General features: G+C 41.5%; 1 protein-coding gene across 1 annotated transcript; it reads left to right on the plus strand.

The window, feature by feature from the left end:
- The first annotated feature begins 30 nt into the window (after positions 1-30).
- COQ6 (coenzyme Q6, monooxygenase) lies at positions 31-19,697 on the plus strand. Its single transcript, XM_007459722.1, has 12 exons — positions 31-267; positions 10,988-11,122; positions 12,213-12,271; positions 12,558-12,681; positions 15,078-15,208; positions 15,912-16,019; positions 16,280-16,342; positions 16,536-16,643; positions 18,282-18,484; positions 18,562-18,677; positions 18,844-19,010; positions 19,668-19,697. The coding sequence occupies exons 1-12, from the start codon at positions 102-104 to the stop codon at positions 19,695-19,697; spliced, it is 1,410 nt and encodes a 469-aa protein (XP_007459784.1). The 5' UTR covers positions 31-101.
- Positions 19,698-21,742: the final 2,045 nt, after the last annotated feature.

Consider the following 21,742-nt stretch of genomic DNA (forward strand, 5'->3'; position numbering starts at 1 on the left):
GAGGTGGCGGCTCAAGCGGCCTGTGACTGGAGAGCTCTGCTCCGGAAGTGCTAACCCCAGGCGGGCCCAGCGGGACGCCAATTACGGTGCAGGTCAGGACCATGGCGGCCCGGCTGGCTAGCATCCGGTGGGGGACTGTTCCTGCCGCTGCCCGGAGGGGCCCGCTGGTCTCCTGCCGGAGGTGGGCCGGCGCCTCGTCAGACACCGTGTACGATGTGGTGGTGTCCGGGGGAGGCCTGGTGGGCGCCGCTATGGCTTGTGCCTTGGGTAAGCGCATCTCCAGGCCGATAGCGGCGGGGAGTGGGGCCGTAGAGGAACGATGAGGACCGTGTGAGCCCTGGCACTGTTTGCCCAAGGTCTAAGCGTTGTAGATCTTGTGGTCCATTCCCTGCCCAGAGGAACCCCAGAACCCCGGGGGCAAACGTTTGTTCCTTCAGGATTCTGAAGGGTCAAAAGTGGGAGGGACTCCTTAGGAGTCCTTCCGAAGCGTGGGAAAACAGACCCGCCCAGTGTTGTTTAGTCCTGGACACAGTTGGAAGTAATCAGGCATTGTCTGTTGAGCTTGGCTAGGCAGTTTTTTGTTGATGTTGTTTTTTAAACAGCTTCATTGAGATATAATTTGCATACCATAAAGTTTACCCATTTAAAGCATAGAATTTAATGATTTTTAGTGTAGTCACAGAGTTGTGCAGCCATTGCCACAATAAATTTTAGAACATTTTTATCACCCCCAAAAGAAACCCAAACCCATTAGTAATCATTGCCCATGTCCCCCCAATCTCCTCAGCTCCTGGCAACCACTCATGTACTTTCTATCTCTATAGCTTGGCTTTTTCTGGACACTTCCATAGACATGGAATTTGCTTAATGTTTTCAGAGTTCATCCAGGTTGTAGCATGTGCCAGTACTTCGTTCCTTTTTATGGCTAAGTAATATTTTGTGTGGATATAGCACATTTTGTTTATTAATTCATCAGGTGATGGACGTTTGAGTTGTTTTCACTTTGGGGTTATAACAAATAATGCTACTATCATTTTCTGTACAAGCTTTTGTGTAAGCATATATTTTTGGTTATCTTGGATATATTCCTAGGAGTGGATTTGCAGGGTCATATGGTAAACTCTGTGTTTAACATTTTGAAGAACTGCCAGTGTTCCAGAGTGGCTGCACTATTTTACATTCCCACCAGCAGTAAATGAGAGGTCTAATTTCTTTCTTTCTTTTTTTTTTAGAAAGAAAGGCATTCCTTAATTTTTTTCATTATTCATTCATTCATTTATTTATTTTTGGCTGCATTGGGTCTTCGTTGCTGCACGCGGGCTTTCTCTAGTTGCAGTGAGCAGGGGCCACTCTTTGTTGTGGTGCGTGGGCTTCTCATTGCGGTGTGCGAGCTTCTCATTGAGGTGGCTTCTCTTGTTGCGGAGCACGGGCTCTAGGTGCGCAGGCCTCAGTAGTTGTGGCACACAGGCTTAGTTGCTCCTCAGCATGTGGGATCTTCCCAGACCAGAGCTCGAAACCGTGTCCCCTGCCTTGGCAAGCGGATTCTTAACCACTGCACCACCAGGGAAATTAGATCCCAAGGGGTCTAATTTCTCTATGTCCTGGACAGCACTATTACTGTCTTTTTCTTACTGGTTATACTAGTGAGTGTGAGGTGATATCTCCTAGTTTTGATTTGCATTTCCCTAATGACTAATGATGTTGAATATTCTTTCATGTTTATTGGTCATTTGTATGTCTTTGGAGAAATGTCTATTCAGAACCTTTGCCCATTTTTAAACTGGGCTATTTGTCTTTTTATTATTGAGTTTTAAGAGTCTTTAATGTATTCTGGGTACAAGCCCCTTGTCAGATAAATGATTTGCAAATATGTTCTCCCATTTTGTGGGTTGTTTTTTCACTTTCTTGATGGTGTCCTTTGAAGCACAGAAGTTTTTAATTTTGATGAAGTCCAGCTTATCAGTCTCTTACCACTTGTGCTATGGTGTCATATCTAAGAAATCATTATCTAACTCAAAGTCATGAAGTTTTGCTCCTGTGTTTTCTTCTAAGAGTTTTATAGTTTTAGTTCTTACCTTTAAGGCTATGATTCACTTTGAGTTAAACTTTGTATGCAAGTTAAGGTAACGACTTTGCTTTTACATGTGTAGTTTAGGCTGCTCCACTACCTTGTGGGGTAGATAGTTTCATCTTTTATATGATGAAACAAGGTTAAGTAAGGACCAGAGTCTCACACCAGGCAGAGTCAGAATTTGAACCCAGGCAACCAAATTCTTTTGCTTTTAACAACTGTACGGTGACTTTCAGAAATTGAATTTGAGTTTTCTGGCTTCACAAATTAAAGGTCACTAACAGTGAGAAAGTCTTTTCTGATTTCAGTTCTGGGGTGTTAGTCACATCTTCCCTAGGAAGTTCCTCTTCTAGGAAACTGGTGGGAAGCAGTGCTTTGTATGAGCTAATGGGCTTGAGTCTCAAAGTAATTTTGTAAAACATAGTTATCAGTTATTGAGCACTTGCTATAGATAGGCATCTTTTAAAGTATTTTGCATATATACACATACATATATATGTATGTGTGTATATATATATATATATATATACACACACACACATATACTTTTTTTTTTTCTGTGCCAAGTGGCTTTCAGGATCTTAGATCCCGACCAGGGATTGAACCTGGGCCCAGCAGTGAGGGTGCCGAGTTCTAACCACTGGACTGCCAGGGAATTCCCTATATTTTATTTAATTGTCATAATACTCTTGATTTTAGATTGTGCAGATAAGAAAGTTAAAGCTCAGAAAGGTTAAGTAGATTGCTCTCAAAAGTTGGTAATTAGGAAATACAAATCCTTTTTGAGACTGACAAGACTTTCTGCCATATATGCCCTTGTTCCCTGACAGCCATTTTGGTTTTACCTATCGGTAAATGGACTATAATGGTGCTTCTCAAGCTTGAGCATGTTTAAGAATCATCTGGGTTTTTTGGTTTGGTTTTCGTTTTGGGCTTTGAGTAACTAAGACAGGGACATAACACATAAGGATTTTGAAATACAAAAGTGCATAGGATATATAGTATAAAGAATGTATAGTAAGACTTCCATTTCTAATTGTTAGCCATCCAATTCTCCTCAAAGGCAATTGTTGTTACCAGTCTGTGGAGCATATTTTTAAAATGAGGATTCCAGGTTCCACTTCCAGTGACTCTGACTTAGTTTGTCCAGGTGGGGCCCAGGAGCCTGTATTTTTAACAAATAATCTCCAGAGATGGATGCAGGAGATCTGAAGACCACACTTTGAGAATGAAAAACACTGGGAAGGCTTAATTGTCTTGTAGTGACTTCACCTCCTAACTTTTTATACAATTTTGTATGATATGTATCTGAAAAATTTTTTAGTTTTACTAAATTTTTGTTAATTTTGTTAAAATTTGGTGTTTTGCTATCTTCTTTGTATAACTTTTTTTCCTTCCTATATTGTTCTTTTTCTCATCCACATTTATCCACATTTCAAGGAGGGAAAGCAGCAATTCTTTTATAAACTTACAGAATTCTGTATTGTAATTGTTTATTTTTCTGTCTTTTCCTTAGAAGTGTAATTTTTTTTAAAATTATTTTTGGCTGCGTTGGGTCTTCATTGCTGCACACGGGCTTTCTCTAGTTGTGGTGAGGGATCGAACCCGTGTCCTCTGCATTGGCAGGCAGATTCTTAACCACTGTGCCACCAGGGAAGTCCCAAAAGTATAAATTCTTAAAGTCAAGGCTGACTTTAAACAGATACTGACAATACAGAATGCTCTGTGTAAGTTTACAAAAGAAAAAGGTCATGGGCCGAGTACACCAGGATGTAAGAATCACTGACTCTAAGTCAGTCAAAACTATCAAGCGTAGGTTTACAAAAGAAACATTCACACTCAAAAGCTCAGAGAATGGGCTTCCCTGGTGGCGCAGTGGTTGAGAGTCCGCCTGCTGATGCAGGGGACACGGGTTCGTGCCCCATACGGGAAGATCCCACATGCCGTTGAGCGGCTGGTCCCGTGAGCCACGGCTGCTGGGCCTGCGCGTCCGGAGCCTGTGCTCCGCAACGGGAGAGGCCACAACAGTGAGAGGTCCGCGTACCGCAAAAAAAAAAAAAAAAAAAAAAAAAAGCTCAGAGAAGATACTGAATGTTAAAACATGAAAGTTGAACCTCTCGGGGGGCAGGGGGAAGGTTTGGAAATCTTTCATTCAATTTATTCAGTGAGCAAGCCTCTGCTTTTTTCCTATAAAATAGATGGAGCTGAACACTGTGAGGAGACTCTCCTTGAGCAGGTGCCTGTGAAGTCAAGTAAACTACCTGCTTGGGATTTTGTGCATGCTACTGTCTCCCCTTGATCATCATGGCATGTATCCCAAAGAATATTATTTGTCAATAGTTTATATGCTGATCAACCTTTATAATTCAGCATCCACTTAGTTTTAGACAGCTGCTTTAAAAGTGAAAAATTTCCAGCTGGCTCTTCATATTTCCGTATAGGTCAGTTTTTATGTTTTCCTTGATTCTTTTCTTCTTCAAACTCACATTAGTTTATGTTTTACACTTGAAATACCTATATTTCCCTCTCACATTGTTATTTGTAAGTGATATTCTCTAATATTTTTTCTCCAAGCTAGTTTCCTAAAATGTTATATTATTTTTTTATAAATTTTTTAAATGTTTATTTTTGCCTGTGTTGGGTCTTCATTGCTGCGTGCGGGCTTTCTCTAGTTGCAGCGAGCAGGGGATACTCGTCGTTGTGGTGCACGGGCTTCTCATTGGGGTGGTTTCTCTTGCTGTGGAGCACAGACTCTAGGCACACGGGCTTCAGTAAGTTGTGGCACATGGGCTCAGTAGTTGTGGCTCATGGGCTCTAGAGCGCAGGCTCAGTAGTTGTGGCGAACGGGCTTAGTTGCTCTGCAGCATGTGGGATCTTCCCGGACCAGGGGTTGAAACCGTGTCCCCTGCGTTGGCAGGCGGATTCTTAATCACTGCACGACTAGAAAACCCCTAAAATGTTATATTAAATAGCTAAAAAATAAAATATTGAAAAATAAAATAAAATATTGGACCTGGCTATATTTTATGTGCTTGCAAATCTAATTTTTTAATTTATTTTTTTAATTTATTTTTGGCTGTGTTGGGTCTTCGTTGCTGCACGTGGGCTTTCTCTAGTTGTGGCGAGCGGGGACTACTCTTCTTTGAGGTGCACGTACTTCTCATTGCAGTGGCTTCTCTTGTTGCAAAGCACAGGCCCTAGAGCACGTGGGCTTCAGTAGTTGTGGCTCTGTGACATGTGGGATCTTCCTGGACCAGGGCTTGAACCTGTGTCCCCTGCATTAACAGGCGGATTCTTAACCACTGAGCCACCAGGGAAGTCCCTAATTTTTTTTGACTAAAGGAAATTTATAACATATATAATGTTATACATGCATTTGTAGTTGATGAGCTGATTGTACTATGTCATAAAGCTAGAAACAGTGAAAGCTGGGATTAAAATCCAGAGTTTCTGATTTTCTTTTTTTTTTTCCTGTGGTGTTTTGATATAACAGCCCAGCTGGACTAGAACAGGCAGTGATCACATCATCTCAATCTACTGAAAACCCTCCAGTGACTCCTACTGTAGTTGGGATATGGTCCAAATTTCCTGCCAGTGTCTAGAAGGCACTATTTGATCTGTATATTATCTCTCTCTCCAAATTCACCTTGATCCATTCTCTTCCATAGTCACCGTCAGGCACCGTAGGTCACTCTTCAGTCTCTAGAGCTGCATTGTCCAATATGGTAGCTACCAGTCACATGTGACTACCGATCACTTAAAATATGATACCATATTCTAATCTAAATGCATTTGTTCTGTAAGTGTAAAATACATACCACATTTCAAAGGCAGTATAAAAATTAATGTAAAATATCTCAATTTTGTCATTGTTAATATTCATAATGCTATTATTTTAGATATATTAGATAAACTAAAGCAAAATTAACTAATGTAATTAACCACTTTATTTTTTACTTTTTAAATGTGTCTTCTAGAAAATTTTAAATTATGTGTCACATTATTTTTATTATTTGCATATTCTATTATTTTTAGTGAACAGCATATTTCTAGAACAGACTAAACTTACTTCCATTTCAGAAACTTTTCTTTTTAGTTGTTGTCTCTTCTGAATATTCTCTCACCAAATTTTCTCGTGATTGTTTTGTTTGTTTGTTTTTATTTTTTTTTTGAATTTTATTTTATTTATTTTTTTATGCAGCAGGTTCTTATTAGTCATCCATTTTATACACATTAGTGTATACAGGTCAATTCCAATCTCCCAGTTCATCACACCACCACCACCACCCGCCGCTGCTTTCCCCCCTTGGTGTCCATAGGTTTGTTCTCTACATCTGTGTCTCAATTTCTGCCCTGCAAACTAGTTCATCTGTATCATTCTTCTAGGTTCCACATATATGCGTTAATATACGATATTTGTTTTTCTCTTTCTGACTTACTTCACTCTGTATGACAGTCTCTAGATTCATCCACATCTCTACAAATGACCCAATTTCGTTCCTTTCTATGGCTGAGTAATATTCCATTGTATATATATACCACATCTTCTTTATTCTTCTGTTGATGGGCATTTAGGTCGCATCCATGACCTGGCTATTGTAAATAGTGCAGCAATGAACACTGAGGTGCATGTTTTTTTTTTTTTTTGCAGTATGCGGACCTCTCACTGTTGTGGCCTCTCCCATTGCGGAGCACAGGCTCCGGACGCGCAGGCTCAGTGACCATAGCTCACGGGCCTAGCTGCTCCACGGCATGTGGGATCTTCCCGTACCGGGGCACAAACCCATGTCCCCTGCATCGGCAGGCGGACTCTCAATCACTGCGCCCCCAGGGAAGCCCCCTCCAGCTTTCTTTTGATTTCCATTTGCATGGAATATCTTTCTCCATCCCCTCACTTTCAGTCTGAATGTGTCCCTAGGTCTGAAGTGGGTCTCTTGTAGACAGCATATTTATGGGTCTTGTTTTTATATGCATTCAGCAAGCCTGTGTCTTTTGGTTGGAGCATTTAATTCATCCACGTTTAAGGTAATTATTGATATGTATGTTCCTATGACCATTTTCTTAATTGTTATGGGTTTTTGTAGGTCCTTTTCTTCTCTTGTGTTGCCCACTTAGAGAAGTTCCTTTAGCATTTGTTGGTTTGGTGGTGCTGAATTCTCTTAGCTTTTGCTTCTCTGTAAAGCTTTTGATTTCTCCATCAAATCTGAATGAGATCCTTGTGGGGTAGAGTAATCTTGGTTGTAGGTTCTTCCCTTTCATCACTTTAAGTATATCATGCCACTCCCTCTGGCTTGTAGAGTTTCTGCTGAAAAATCAGCTGTTAACCTTATGGGAGTTCCCTTGTATGTTATTTGTTGTTTTTCTGTTGCTGCTTTCAATAATTTTTCTTTGTCTTTAATTTTTGTCAGTTTGATTACTGTGTGACTCGGTGTGTTTCTCCTTGGGTTTATCCTGTATGGGACTCTCTGCACTTCCTAGACTTGGGTGGCTCCTTCCTTTCCCATGTTAGGGAAGTTTTCGACTATAATCTCTTCACATATTTTCTCAGGTCCTTTCTCTCTCTCTTCTTCTGGGACCCCTATAATGCAAATGTTGCTGCATTTAATATTGTCCCAGAGGTCTCTTAGGCTGTCTGCATTTCTTTTCATTCTTTATTCTGTTCCACAGAAGTGAATTCCACCATTTTGTCTTCCAGGTCCCTTATCCGTTCTTCTGCCTCAGTTATTCTGCTATTGATTCCTTCTAGTGTATTTTTCATTTCAGTTATTGTGTTGTTCATCTCTGTTTGTTTGTTCTTTAATTCTTCTAGATCTTTGTTAAACATTTCTTGCATCTTTTCGGCCTTTGCCTCCATTCTTTTTCCGAGGTCCTGGATCATCTTCACTGTCATTATTCTGAATTCTTTTTCTGGAAGCTTGCCTATCTCCACTTCATTTAGTTGTTTTTCTGGAGTTTTATCTTGTTCCTTCATCTGGTACATAGCCCTCTGCCTTTTCATCTTGTCTGTCTTTCTGTGAATGTGGTTTTTGTCCCACAGGCTGCAGGATTGTAGTTCTTCTTGCTTCTGCTGTCTGCCTTCTGGTGGATGAGGCTATTTAAGAGGCTTGTGTAAGTTTCCTGATGGGAGGGGCTGGGGGTGGTTAGAGCTGGGGGTTGCTTTAGTGGGCAGAGCTCAGTAAAACTTTAATCCGCTTGTCTGCTGATGGGTGGGGCTGGGTTCCCTCACTGCTGGTTGTTTGGCCTGAGGTGACCCAACAGTGGAGCCTACCCGGGCTCTTTGGTGGGGCTAATGGCGGACTCTGGGAGGGCTCACGCCAAGGGGTACTTCCCAGAACTTCTGCTGCCAGTGTGCTTGTCCTCACGGTGAGACACAGCCACCCCCGCGCCTCTGCAGGAGACCTTCCAACACTAGCAGGTAGGTCTGGTTCAGTCTCCAGACCTACCTATGGGGTCACTGCTCCTTCCCCTTGGTCCCGATGCGCACACTACTTTGTGTGTGCCCTCCAAGAGTGGAGTCTCTGTTTCCCCCAGTCCTGTCGAAGTCCTGCAATCAAATTCTGCTAGCCTTCAAAGTCTGATTCTCTAGGAATTCCTCCTCCCATTGCCGGACCCCCAGGTTGGGAAGCCTGACATGGGGCTCAGACCCTTTACTCCAGTGGGTGGACTTCTGTGGTATAAGTGTTCTCCAGTTTGTGAGTTACCCACCCAGCAGTTACGGGATTTGATTTTATTGTGATTGCGCCCCTCCTACCGTCTCATTGTGCCTTCTCGTTTGTCTTTGGAAGTGGGGTATCTTTTTTGGTGAGTTCCAGTGTCTTCCTGTCGAGGATTGTCCAGCAGCTAGTTGTGATTCTGGTGTTCTCACAAGAGGGAGTGAGAGCACGTCCTTCTACTCCGCCATCTTGAACCAATCTCCCTCCTGATTGTTTTTCTGATTTTCTTAAATAAGAAGGAACTTTCCTTTAAAGGAAGTTAAATGGTGAAGAAACAAGTGTCCATATAAGATTACATGTATTTGAATCCTTAGTCTTGTCTCCAGTACATTCTATTTGGGTGGAATTATATAAATTACTCACAATTTCTGTACATTGGTTTTTCTCATCTCTAAAATTAGAGCAAAATAGCTTTTCTTTCTTTATAAAATTGTGGTATGGATTATATCAGATGATACTACAGTAAATCATATGTAATTGTACCTGGCATATAGGTGTTAATAAACATTAACAGTGATGATAATAATGATAATAGTGATTCTGTGGAACTTTGCTTATAGATATACAGGAAAAAAGTAAACATTATTTATATAATAACCTACTGTTATTCATAAAAGAGTGACAGGTTATTAATTTATGGCTCTAGGTTGCTATTTGATAAATCAAAATTAACTTGGATTCTATATAGAGTGAAGTGATTTCAAGGTTAAAATTTAGATAGGCACCTACAATTTATAATTTCATTTAATTCAATCAGTAGCTAAGTCATATATATGTTTGTGCCTTTAACTATAATGATATTATAGCCTAAAATAGATATTTTAATAATTTTTCTATTTCTACTCACCACGGCAAATATGGGCTGGAAATCTAACTGTTTTCTTATATATTTCCTGGTTTCTCATTTAACAAAAATGTCTGTTAAGACATTATCTATTTTATGGATTGAGGAGATAACAGCAGTTTGTTGCTGAGGACATACAGCGATAGGAAAAGAAATGATTCCTGGCCTCCAAGGAATTTAGAATCTAGCAAAGGAGAAAGATTTGTAAATAACTAACAGAAGGAAGAATGAAATGAAAGCTATCCTAGAGGAGCAAGCAACTGACCTATCCTGGGGATGGAGGTGTGCCGGTGTGGTTCTAAGAGCACTGCTGGGGAGGTGAGGCTTCAGGGAGTAGGAGCCATAGGGAGCCGGTGGCAGGCAGCATTCGGTTGCAGTGGCTTCTGTTAGATCAAAGCCTAGAGATGTGATGGACCAGAAAGTAGTCCTGTCTGTGGGCACGGCCCCTCTCCCATCTTCCATGGCAGAACTGCTGCTCAGGTGCTGCCGCACGACAGGGAGCACCATGCTGACCTGGTGGGTTCAGCGCAGTTCACTCCTTTTTGACTGGAGCCAGCCTTGATTTTCACACTTTCTTTGTTGTATGTAATAATAGTGCCTTTCTTCTCATTTAGATTCCAAAATAAATAGAGGGGTCAGGGTCTTTGGGGTTTCTCTCACCATTACTAAGTAAAACCTGCAGTGTTTCTTCTCTGGTAAATTCCATCACATGCAACTCACTGCTTATCTTTTCCCTGCACCGTTCTCTGAGACACTGTAGAAGGACTTGTGTTTGTGCTGCAGTGACCCAGTAACAGAGTCTCCAAGTCCTCTTTTTACTTCACTATACACATGTTTTAGGACCAGATTTTTAGGCACAGTTGATGTTATTTTTTGGCCCCCTTTTCTTTCACAAGCTCTTTATCTTTGACTTAATCTTGAGGCCGCAATGAATTTTGTTTATTAACCCCATTCTTCTATTGAACAGGATTTGTAATTTTTAGTGACTTAATACTTTGTAGATTGTAAATATCTGGTATCTAAATACTACAGCCTTCCTTTCTTCATTTTTCCTTTCTAGGGCAGTCTGTTCACTTGCTATGGGTTTTGCCATTATTTATGTCTTAGCACATGGCAGGTGTTAGACTGTCTGGAGAGGCCTTACCACCATGGGCAGGGTGCTTTGCATGACTGAAATGGTAGTATACGTTATTGCTTAGGACGCCACATGATGTTTTCCTTCTTATGTGTGTAAGAAATTTGTATCCTGAGGGCTAAGGGATTAGTTAATATGTTGCTTCTCTTGGAAATGAGAAAGAGAATAAATTCTGATTTTCCTAAAATGATATAACATTTTGTTCTTTTTTTTTTTTTTTTTAGGATATGATATTCACTTTTGTGACAAGAAAATCCTGTTGCTAGAAGCAGGTCCAAAGAAAGTACTGGGGAAATTGCCGGAAACTTACAGCAACAGGGTCAGCTCCATTTCCCCTGGCTCCGCAACCCTTCTCAGTAGTGAGTAGAAGATCCTCTGTCATAGAACCAATCTCCTGTCTCTCTTGACTTTCCGGTGTGTCCCATAGAGCAGAGTCAGCAGAACATCTGGCGAGGAGGGAGCTCACTGAGATGGATGGGAAGAGGAGGGTGGGGTTGGTAAGTCTAGTACATAGTCGAAGATGAGGACCCCTGGAATTGTTTGTGTGTCAACTCACAGTCTGAGGAAGACATCTCTGGGACGTGGGGCCATGTAGACATCACTTGTGATGTTGGGTCATTATGAATTGGTGGAATTGAAGCTATATGAACTAATTACGATCATTCGCTTCTAGTAACAGCATACTCTTCATTTCCAGAGTCAGCCCTATAGGGGTCTGGGGAGCCTGAATGCTAAGTGCTCGTAGGGTGTAGGTGGATGTGTACACATGGAACCAGTTAGCAAATTATCTTAAGGTCTTTGTCAAATGTTACTCCCTCAAGCCATCCTATCTAGAAACACCCCATCTAAAATTAAACTCTTGCATGACTCTCTAGCTCCTTATACTGCTTTATTTTTCTTTATAACACTACCTGACATTTTATTATGATTTTTTTTTTAATTGTTTATCTCTCCAACTAGAATGTCAGCTGCTGAAGGGCAGAGATTTGTCTGTTTGGTTTCCCGCTTTATGCTCAGTACCTAGAAGGGTATCTGGCACATAGTAAGTGCTCAATAAGTATTTCCTCAATGAATGAATTGGTTTAGTGCTCTGGAATTAAGCAAAAAATAGTCTTTATCCAGGGAGTTTGTATCCTCAATAGGATGATGAAGGAAAAGAAAATACGGATTTGGTTTATTTCCCCCACTTTATTATTTCCCCCACTTTAATGTGATTTGACCTTTGATCATGAAAGCTGGGTCTTTTTCATGCTGTATAATCTGAACTGGGGAACAGAGTAGCTTAGGTCCTAGCATCAAACAGGATAGAAGTGAAGAGTATTTCCCTATTATTGGAGAACACTGAAAACAACCTCTTACTTAACAGGAAGGAGAGAGAAAGGGGAACCCAGGAGGGATGCCAGTCCCATCAGGTTGCTTTGATCTATATATAACTCCTTTCTTTTGTAGGTTTTGGTGCCTGGGACCACATCTGCAACATGAGATACAGAGCCTTTCGGCGAATGCAGGTGCCTCCTTTATCACCTTTAGCTTATCTTGGTCTATCTTGAGTTAAGATACTGGAGTTCACATTCTCCAGGCTTTCTGTAAATGTGGGAGGAATTCAGACAGTTTACACTCAGTCAAAGGAAGTAGGAGGGAAGCATTCATGAGAGAATTTTCTTCCCACCTTATACTTCCTGCCAGAGGGACTGACAAACTGTGGTTTTTCTGCTTCAGTCAATGCTCAATTTGACTGGAGTAATATTTCCTTTTCCTTGGGTTGTAATACAAACTTTCCCTTTGTGTTTCCAGGTGTGGGATGCCTGCTCAGAAGCCCTGATAATGTTCGATAAGGATAATTTAGATGACATGGGCTATATAGTGGAGAACGATGTCATCATGCATGCTCTCACTAAGCAGCTGGAGGCTGTGTCAGGTGAGGTATCTATCTCTTCCATCTTCCACTCACTTTCTGGAAGATGAACTATCTTAGAGTTATTCTGGGACTTACTGGAAGGATCCCTTCTGCAGATACTGATGTCCACCATAAAGAAGCCCTCTAACAGTTATCTCAGGGATGTTCTTTCTCTCTCTCTTTTTTTTAAACAGCTTTATTCAGGTATAACTTACATACCAATAATTCACTGATTTTAAGTGTACAATTCAGTGATTTTTCAATCTATTTATAGAGTTGTGCCACCATCACTACAATATGATTATAGAACATTCCTATTACTCAGAAGTAAACCTCGTACCTGTTTACAGTCATTCCCCATTCCCACTCCTAGCCCCTGGCACCACTAATCTACTTTCTGTTTTTTGAGATTTGCCTATTCTGGACATTTCATGTAGATAGAATCATACAATATGTATTTTTTAATGTCTGACTTCTCTCACTAAATGCATTTTTGAGATTCATTCATGTTGTAGTATGTATCAGTACTCCAGTCTTTTTTACTGCCCAATAGTATTTCATTGTGTGGATATATAACATTTTGTTTATCCATTCATCAGCTGATGGACATTTTGGGTTGTTTCCACTTTTTGGTGATTGTGAATAAAGCTATGAACATTTATGGACAAGGTTTTGTGTGGACATGTTTCATTTCTTCTGGGTGGATACTTAGGAGTAGAATTGCTGGGTCATGTAATAATTCTATGTTTAACATTTTCATAAACTGCCAAACTTTAAAGAGGCTGTACCATGTCCCTTTCCCACCAACAATATATAAGGGTTCCAATTTCTCCACCAACACTTTATTCCCCTCAACTTTTTTTTTTTTTTTTTTTAATAGCCGTCCTAGTAACTGAAGTGGTATCTCATTGTAGTTTTTTTGTTTATTTTGTTTGGCCACACCACACAGCATGCGGGATCTCAGTTCCCCGACCAGGGAGTGAACCTGTGCCCGCTGCATTGGGAGCACAGAATCTTAACCACTGTACTGCCAGGGAAGTCCCATCTCGTAGTTTTGATTGTATTTACCTGATGACTAATAATGTTGAGTGTCTTTTCATGTACTTGTTGGCTATTTGTATATCTTTTTTTTTTTTGGCTGTATCGGGTCTTAGTTGTGGCATGTGGGATCTTTCGTTGCGGTGCTCAGGCTTCTCTCTAGCTGTGGTGTGTGGGCTTAGTTGCCCCGTGGCATGTGGGATCTTAGTTCCCCGACCAGAGATCGAACCTTTGTCCCCTGCATTGGAAGGTGGATTCTTAAACACTGGACCACGAGGGAAGTCCCTATTTGTATATTTTCTTTGGAGAAGTGTCTGTTTAAAATCTTTTGCTCATTTTAAAACTAGATTGTCTTTTTATTTATTTGTTTTTTTAATTTTTTTGGCTGTGTTGGGTCTTCGTTGCTGTGCACGGGCTTTCTCTGGTTGCAGCGAGCGGGAGCTACTGTTCATTGCAGTCCATGGACTTCTCATTGCGGTGGCTTCTCTTGTTGCGGAGCACAGGCTCTAGGTGCGCAGGCTTCAGTAGTTGTGGCGTGCGGGCTCTAGAGTGCAGGCTCAGTAGTTGTGGTGCACGGGCTTAGCTGCTCTGCGGCATGTGGGATCTTCCCGGACCAGGGATTGAACCCGTGTCCCCTGCATTGGCAGGCGGATTCTTAACCACTGCGCCACCAGGGAGGTCCTAAAGATAATTTAGATCTAATAGTCACTTAGAAACATGTCCCATAATATATTGGTGAAAAAAAGTGTGTGTCATGTGATCCCACTTGTGTGTGTGAGTGTGTGTGTGGGTTGTGTGTGCATATACACACATAGGAAATTGTTTGGAAAGCTATACAACAAAGCTTTAACTAGCTGTCTCTGAGTGGTATGATTAAAGGTGATTTTTCCCCCCTTTTTAAACCTTTCTTTGTAGTTCAGACTTTTACACAAAGTAAAAGTAGTAAGCATGTACTTTTTATCATCAGAAAAGTAAAATGACTTCTAGTGGGAAGAAAAATCTTATGAAATCTAGAACTTGTTTGAGTCTGTGGTATTCCCCACCCTATTTGCTTTGAAAACACATGTGGGTTCATGTAGGCGTAGAGTGAAACGAGCAGGATCATGAAGATGGGAAGAGTGCCTCATGCAGGTGACAGTTCAGTGAGAGCTTATTTTTTTTTGTCCTTGTTCTCCTCACACTGATTCATCCCCGTGGCCTCTTGTCATTTATTAGCTTAGACCATAGCATAGATCACATGAGTTATTTTTGAGATCTTTACTTTTTTTGTTTAGGAGTAAATGATAAAGATAAGCTGTCTTGGGACTTTGCTTTAGTGTTTTCCTCAGCCTGTGGGCCAACTGTCTAATGTTTTGTTTTTTCTCTTTTGACCTCCCTAGACCGAGTGACCGTTCTCTACAAGAGCAAAGCAGTCAGCTATACCTGGCCTTATCCATTTTCCATGGCAGACTCCAGCCCTTGGGTTCATATTACCCTAGGTGATGGTAGCATCCTCCAGACCAAATTGTTGGTAGTTGAAGGTTCTTATTTTGCCAGGGGTCTCGCATATCCACATCTTGTTAGATTCTAGGGTCTCTAGTTTTAGATCTAAGCTATAGTTAAAGTTAATTTTAGGCAAAGCTTTTGGTTATAAGGACCCATACCCACTCAAACCAGCTCCAGTTAAGATGGTTCTGTTGTAAATCCTGTACAGGAAGCAATCTCTTGGACCATCATAGGTCTTGAAATAAAGGATAGCTGGCCTTACAGGGACAGGAATCAGGGGGTCAGAAATTGAGGCTGTTCCTTCCGTCTCAGGAGTCCTGTAGTCGTTCATCTCCTTGCATCTCCCATTTTTTTCTCTTTCTGCTCATCAGCTTCCCCTTTTCCATGGCAGCCGTTCCCAACCTTACTTCAGGATTCTTCAGCTCCAGTGCCTGCCTTATTGCTTTCTAGTTCAAATATCAAGAGACTTTGGCTCAGTTTAACCTACGGCTGGCACCTCTTGGATCAGATGTCCAGCTTTGGTCTGTTAATTGAAGCTGGGATCGCATATGTAGGGCTACCCCTCTAGGGGCTGGGAGTGAGACAGGCATGATAAAGAGTTACCTGCCACAGATGGGCTTGCCACCAGTGGGAACTAGAGAAAACTTTTAGGAGACAGAGACAAACTTCTGGAACAGTTTGGTTAATTAAAAGGTTTTAAGACTCAGCAGGCTCTTGTCTCCATGCAGATTGGTGCAGATGGCCACAACTCAGGAGTACGGCAGGCCGCTGGAATCCAAAATGTTAGCTGGAACTATGACCAGTCCGCTGTTGTGGCTACTCTGCATTTATCGGAGGTAAGATCCTGAGCCTACCATCTGGGGGCCTTGCTCGGGTTTAACTGATACTGGGGAGATATGGGGATATATATATATCTCTATAGCTGAGTCACTGTGTTATAAAGCAGAAACTAACACACCATTGTAAAGCAATTACACTCCAATAAAGATGTTAAAAAAAAAAAAAAAAAAACATATAGATATCTTATGACTTAGGGAAAAAAACAATAATAATTGGTACTGGGCACTTCTCACAAGAACTCTTCTCTCCATTGTAGGCCACAGAAAACAATGTAGCTTGGCAGAGATTTCTCCCCTCCGGGCCCATTGCTCTGCTTCCGGTAAGAAGTCCTGCTGGCTAGTCTGCTTAAACATGTCAAGCCTTCCTCTTTTAGAACTTCATTTTCTCTCAGCCTTATTCTGGTTTCAAGGGAATATGCCCAGGCTTTGTTACCCCTTCTTGTCTTCCTTCATGCTTGAGAGCTCTTAAGAACAGAAGTTTTAGCCCTTGGTATTGATGTTCTTTTGACACAGCTCTCAGACACTTTGAGTTCCTTGGTTTGGTCCACATCCCATGAACATGCAGCAGAGCTGGTCAGCATGGATGAGGAAAAGTTTGTGGATGCCGTTAACTCTGCCTTTGTGAGTATCACCAGCTGACGATATGTTGCTGGGATAGATACAGAAAGGTGGTTTTGAGTAAGAAAAGAGGAACAACCAACCAGCTGCCCCTTTGAACCTGTAACACTTGATGTGGATTATGTGGAGGAGGGGACTCAGGAAAATGTAAAACAAAGAAATTAATTTGTGTGCTCTTCTGAGGGTTGTGGGCTACTGCTATGCTGACTGAAACAGCTGCCTGGGTGGTAGTTACTTGGATAAGTAACTTTTTTTGAAGCTGTAATACTTTGATAATTTTTAACAGATGCCAAGTACCTGAACCATTGAAGCCTAATTCATCAGAAGTGTTTCTGGGGAGGGGCTGAGCACATTTCCATAGTGAGCTTAAGAGTAAGCTTTGTAGAGAGATGTAGGTTCAATATTGGTTCTATCTGTTAATCTCCTGAAAAATGGAAATAGTATCACCAACCTCTTAGGGTTTAATAGTAATAAAAGTCTAAAGACTTAGAGAGAATTTATGTAAAATGCTTGGAACATACCTAGTACATTATAGGGTACTCAACAAATGGTAATTATTACTGGAGTAGACATAGCCTTAAGATAATACAGACACCAATATTTTTGGAGTTCAGATGTCACATTATCTGAATTCACTAATGATAATGATTGATAACATTTATCCAGCACTTACCGTGTGCCAGGTACAGGTGAAGAGTTTTTTTAACATGTATTTAATTCAGTGAACCATTGAGGTAGGTACTATTATCCTGCTCACTTAGTGATAGGTAACTTGCCTGAGGTCATACAGCTGGCAGCTAAGGTGGGTTCTGAAATCAGGCTGGCCCTTGAGCCTGTGCTTTTAACCACCAAACTCTACTGCCTTGCTAATGATTTCACACTGGTTTACAGTGAAGAACTTAAGCTCCACTGCTCTGTAGTAACAACAAGAATAAAAAGAACTGAACGCACTGAAGTGGCTTCCAAGATAAATGGTGACCCCTTATGGGTCATTTAATATATATTCCTGGCATAGGCCTTTGCAGTACATTCATTCAGCAAGAGTTATGAGTGCTTCTATATAGAAGGCTCTGGAGTTGGACAAATGAGACAATAGTCCCTGCTTTCAGGAAGCTCAGTCAAGTGAGAGAGAAAGATAGAGAAATGACAGTTTTGGTACAGTGGTAGAGTATGCATAGGATACTGTGGGAGCACTGAGGAGAAAGACACGCACAGAAGGAGGTTTGGAGGGAGGTTTACAAAAAGGGGTGACAGCTTCTGCATGCTCTGAGGTGTTATTCTGGCGAACTAGAAGTGGGAGGACATTCTAAGTAGAGGGGTGTGTGGAGGCAAGAGCATGTTGTAGAGAGCTACTTTGTGGCTGGCCTGTGCATTTCGAGGATAGGATTAGTGAAAGGTGAGGCTCAGAGGTAGGTAGGGGCAGCTCATGAGCAGTTTGGCTTGATCCTAAAGCCTGTGGGAAGTGATGGGAAGTTGCATTTTGCATTTGTTTGAGGGACTTGTCACTTTAGTGACACAAATCAGTTTAGGTGTGTTAGGTACCACTACCCTTGGCTGTGGTTATTAAATGGTTGCCTTGTTTAATTCCCTGCTGGAGTCGCTGATGAAATTTCACTTTGTTTTGTGGCTGGTGCTACTCAGTGGAGTGATGCCAACCACACAGACTTCATCGACTCGGCTGGCTCCATGCTGCAGTATGCGGTTGCCTTTCTGAAGCCCACTAAGATCTCAGCTCGCCAGCTGCCCCCAAGTGTAGCCAGGGTGGATGCCAAAAGCCGAGTACTGTTCCCTCTTGGGTTGGGACATGCTGCTGAGTACGTCCGGCCTCGGCTGGCACTCATTGGGTAAGATAATAACAGAGCAGGGCCACTCCTTTTCACTCTGCGCTGGAGGCTACACCTGAACTCTGCTTTATCCTTAGGGATGCAGCCCACAGAGTCCACCCACTTGCAGGACAAGGTGCCAACATGGGCTTTGGGGATATCTCCAGCTTGCTCCATCACCTCAGGACTGCAGCCTTCAATGGGAAAGACTTAGGTAAGGATTCAAGTACCTTAGAGAGGTATCCCAAGGTCCTATAATACGGGAAGATCAGGAAAATGGCCCTCAGTAGCTAGATGTAGTAGACATAAATGTATCTGGTTTGCTAGGAAGGAAAACTTCACTACTGAATTAGGGATTTAACCTATCCTTTTCCCTTCAGGCTCCATGAGTCACCTCACAGCTTATGAAACAGACAGACAGCGTCACAACACTGCTCTTCTGGCTGCTACCGACCTACTAAAACGGCTGTATTCTACCAGTGCCACCCCACTGGTGCTGCTCAGGACATGGGGCTTGCAGGCTACAAATGCAGTATCTCCGCTCAAAGTAAGAGAGTTCTCCCAGATCTCCAGGAGTCTTGCTCACTGAGGAATGACTTCGCCAATGACTCGGTTTCTTTGAATTAATTTTCTTGGCTGTAAAATTATCATCTTTGTCTGAATACCTTCCCCCATGGTTATGAGCAGAAATATCCCTTCTGAGGTTTTTGGTGCTAGGGCCCACATCTAAGCAGTAACTTTATATAAGGGCTTAAAATAGTGAATAGGGACTTGTAAAGATAAAGATGCTTAAACTCCTTTTGCTGCTTGGCCAGCTTCTTTCCTGAGAAACTTGCATTAAAAGACACTTTGGGGGCTTCCCTGGTGGCGCAGTGGTTGGGAGTCCGCCTGCCGATGCAGGGGACACGGGTTCGCGCCCCGGTGCGGGAGGATCCCGTGTGCTGCGGAGCGGCTGGGCCCGTGGGCCGTGGCCGCTGGGCCTGCGCGTCCGGAGCCTGTGCTCCACGGTGGGAGGGGCCACGACAGTGAGGGGCCTGCGTACCGCCAAAAAAAAAGACACTTTGGAGGGACTCAGGAGGAGAATCTACCTGGGACTTTTGCCGAATTTTTGCTTTAATCACTTTAGATATTTTAAAGTATTATCTTCACCTGCCCACAAACTTTACAATGTCAGAGTATCACTCACTTTCATTTTTTCCTCCAGGAACAGATTATGGCCTTTGCAAGCAAATGAATGCTCCTCTTCTGGATCTTTTCCCAAGACCATAACGTATTTTCAAGATTTAATTTAATAAATTTACATTAATTATTCTGCAGTCTCTTTTCTTCTCTGCTTAATGGACCTGTGGAGCTCAAATAATGAGTGATAATTTTCTGTGAGGAGGGCATATCAACCAAGCCAAGAAAAAAAACCCAAAAGGAAGACTATGATTTGATTGAAAAGAACTTTTTATTACTAAAAAATTGCTAAGGTGCTGTCTCATTCATTTTCACTTGTTAGCAGTCCTTTCTAAAGAGAAGATTTATACAATTAAAAAAAAATGCTGGTTGTAAATTTATAGTTGTTTTTTGATAAAGATAGATAAGAATTAGAAATAGTCAATTGATGTATTTTTGTTAGAATTGCTGTTTTAAAATTAGTAACACTAGAATGCAAAATAAACACAAATTGCTTTAACCTTTATTATAGGTATATTAGACTTTCTGAAAAGAAAACCAAATCTTAAAATGCTAGTTATTATTTCCTCATCACAGCACCGTTATTTCATTTATGGTTCCTCTGTGGGACACCACTGTTCTGTAATAAAACAATAAATAATTTCATTGCACAGGTTTAAAGACCTCAGGAACCAGGTCAAAAGGAAAAATCTGATTAGCAGCAGAATTTGTTCATGTTTGGTTGCAGGCTGGTGCCAGCCTGGGTGGGGGTGGGTTGTTTTACTGTGCACTTTAGAAGCGGTTACCTCACAGTACCAGAGATACCTGTCAAAGAGAGTTTTGGATCCATTAGATCTGTATACCACAAACAACATCTTGCCCAGAAGTCTGATTTGCAGATGAAAGGAGAAGATAACAGTCTGCTTTTGACCCAACCTAAGCTATTCTTGGGAAACATTTTTAGGGAATGGAAAATTTGTTACCACAGGGGAGCTTTTCAGGTAAATGTGGAAATTTTACAAGGTACTAAATAAGTGTGAATGTCACAAACCTTCCTGGAATCTCAGGAAAAAATGTGCCCAGAATGAAAGATGGCAGCTACTGGAAAAAGCTGTGTGACTACTGGCAGAGTCCAGAAAGGTCACTGGAGGGAAAAAAGGTCATCTTTCATAAAAAAGTGGAAAGGTAGCCCAGGTATGAAGAACATGGACTCTGCAAAAGTATGCAAACAGAATCAGGCAAGACAAGAATTTTAAGGCACACCTTGCAAGGACCTCCAACACCCACAGTGTTTTTCTGATGATGATGATAACACAAAACCCACTATGTGCTAGGCCATGTCCTAGCATTTGAAATATATAACACATTTACAGAAAGAAAACCTAACCATCAAGATTAGACCTTGTAGGACTCTTAATAAGAGGCCCAAAAGGTACACTAGGGGCAAAAAGGACATTACAGACAAATTGTTTTTTCTAAGAAATAAAAAGTCTCAATAGATCTAGAGTCTGTCATACAGAGTGAAGTAAGTCAGAAAGAGAAGGACAAATACCGTATGCTAACACATATATATGGAATTTAAGAAAAAAAATGTTATGAAGAACCTAGGGGTAAAACAGGAATAAAGACACAGACCTACTGGAGAACAGACTTGAGGATATGGGGGAGGGGGAAGGGTGAGGTGTGTTAGGGCAAGAGAGAGACATGGACATATATATACTAACAAACGTAAGGTAGATAGCCAGTGGGAAGCAGCCGCATGGCACAGGGAAACCGGCTCGGTTCTTTGTGGCTGTCTGGAGGGGTGGGATAGGGAGGGTGGGAGGGAGGGAGACAAAGAGGGAAGAGATATGGGAACATATATATATGTATAACTGACTCACTCTGTTATAAAGCAGAAACTAACACACCATTGTAAAGCAATTATACCCCAATAAAGATGTAAAAAAAAAAAAAAAAAAAAAAGTCTCATTCCAAATTGCTCCTATAATGGATAAACTGGTTAATTCTCCAGATATTCTAATCAAGATTATCAGAAAATATGTAGATATGTTTCTGGAGTTATAATGCACCTACCCAAGAATTCTGAAAGTATCTGGGATGACCGAACGTGTCTGCTGA

Source organism: Lipotes vexillifer, unplaced genomic scaffold (assembly GCF_000442215.2).
Source record: "Lipotes vexillifer unplaced genomic scaffold, Lipotes_vexillifer_v1.1 scaffold39, whole genome shotgun sequence".
Lineage (NCBI taxonomy): Eukaryota > Metazoa > Chordata > Mammalia > Artiodactyla > Lipotidae > Lipotes > Lipotes vexillifer.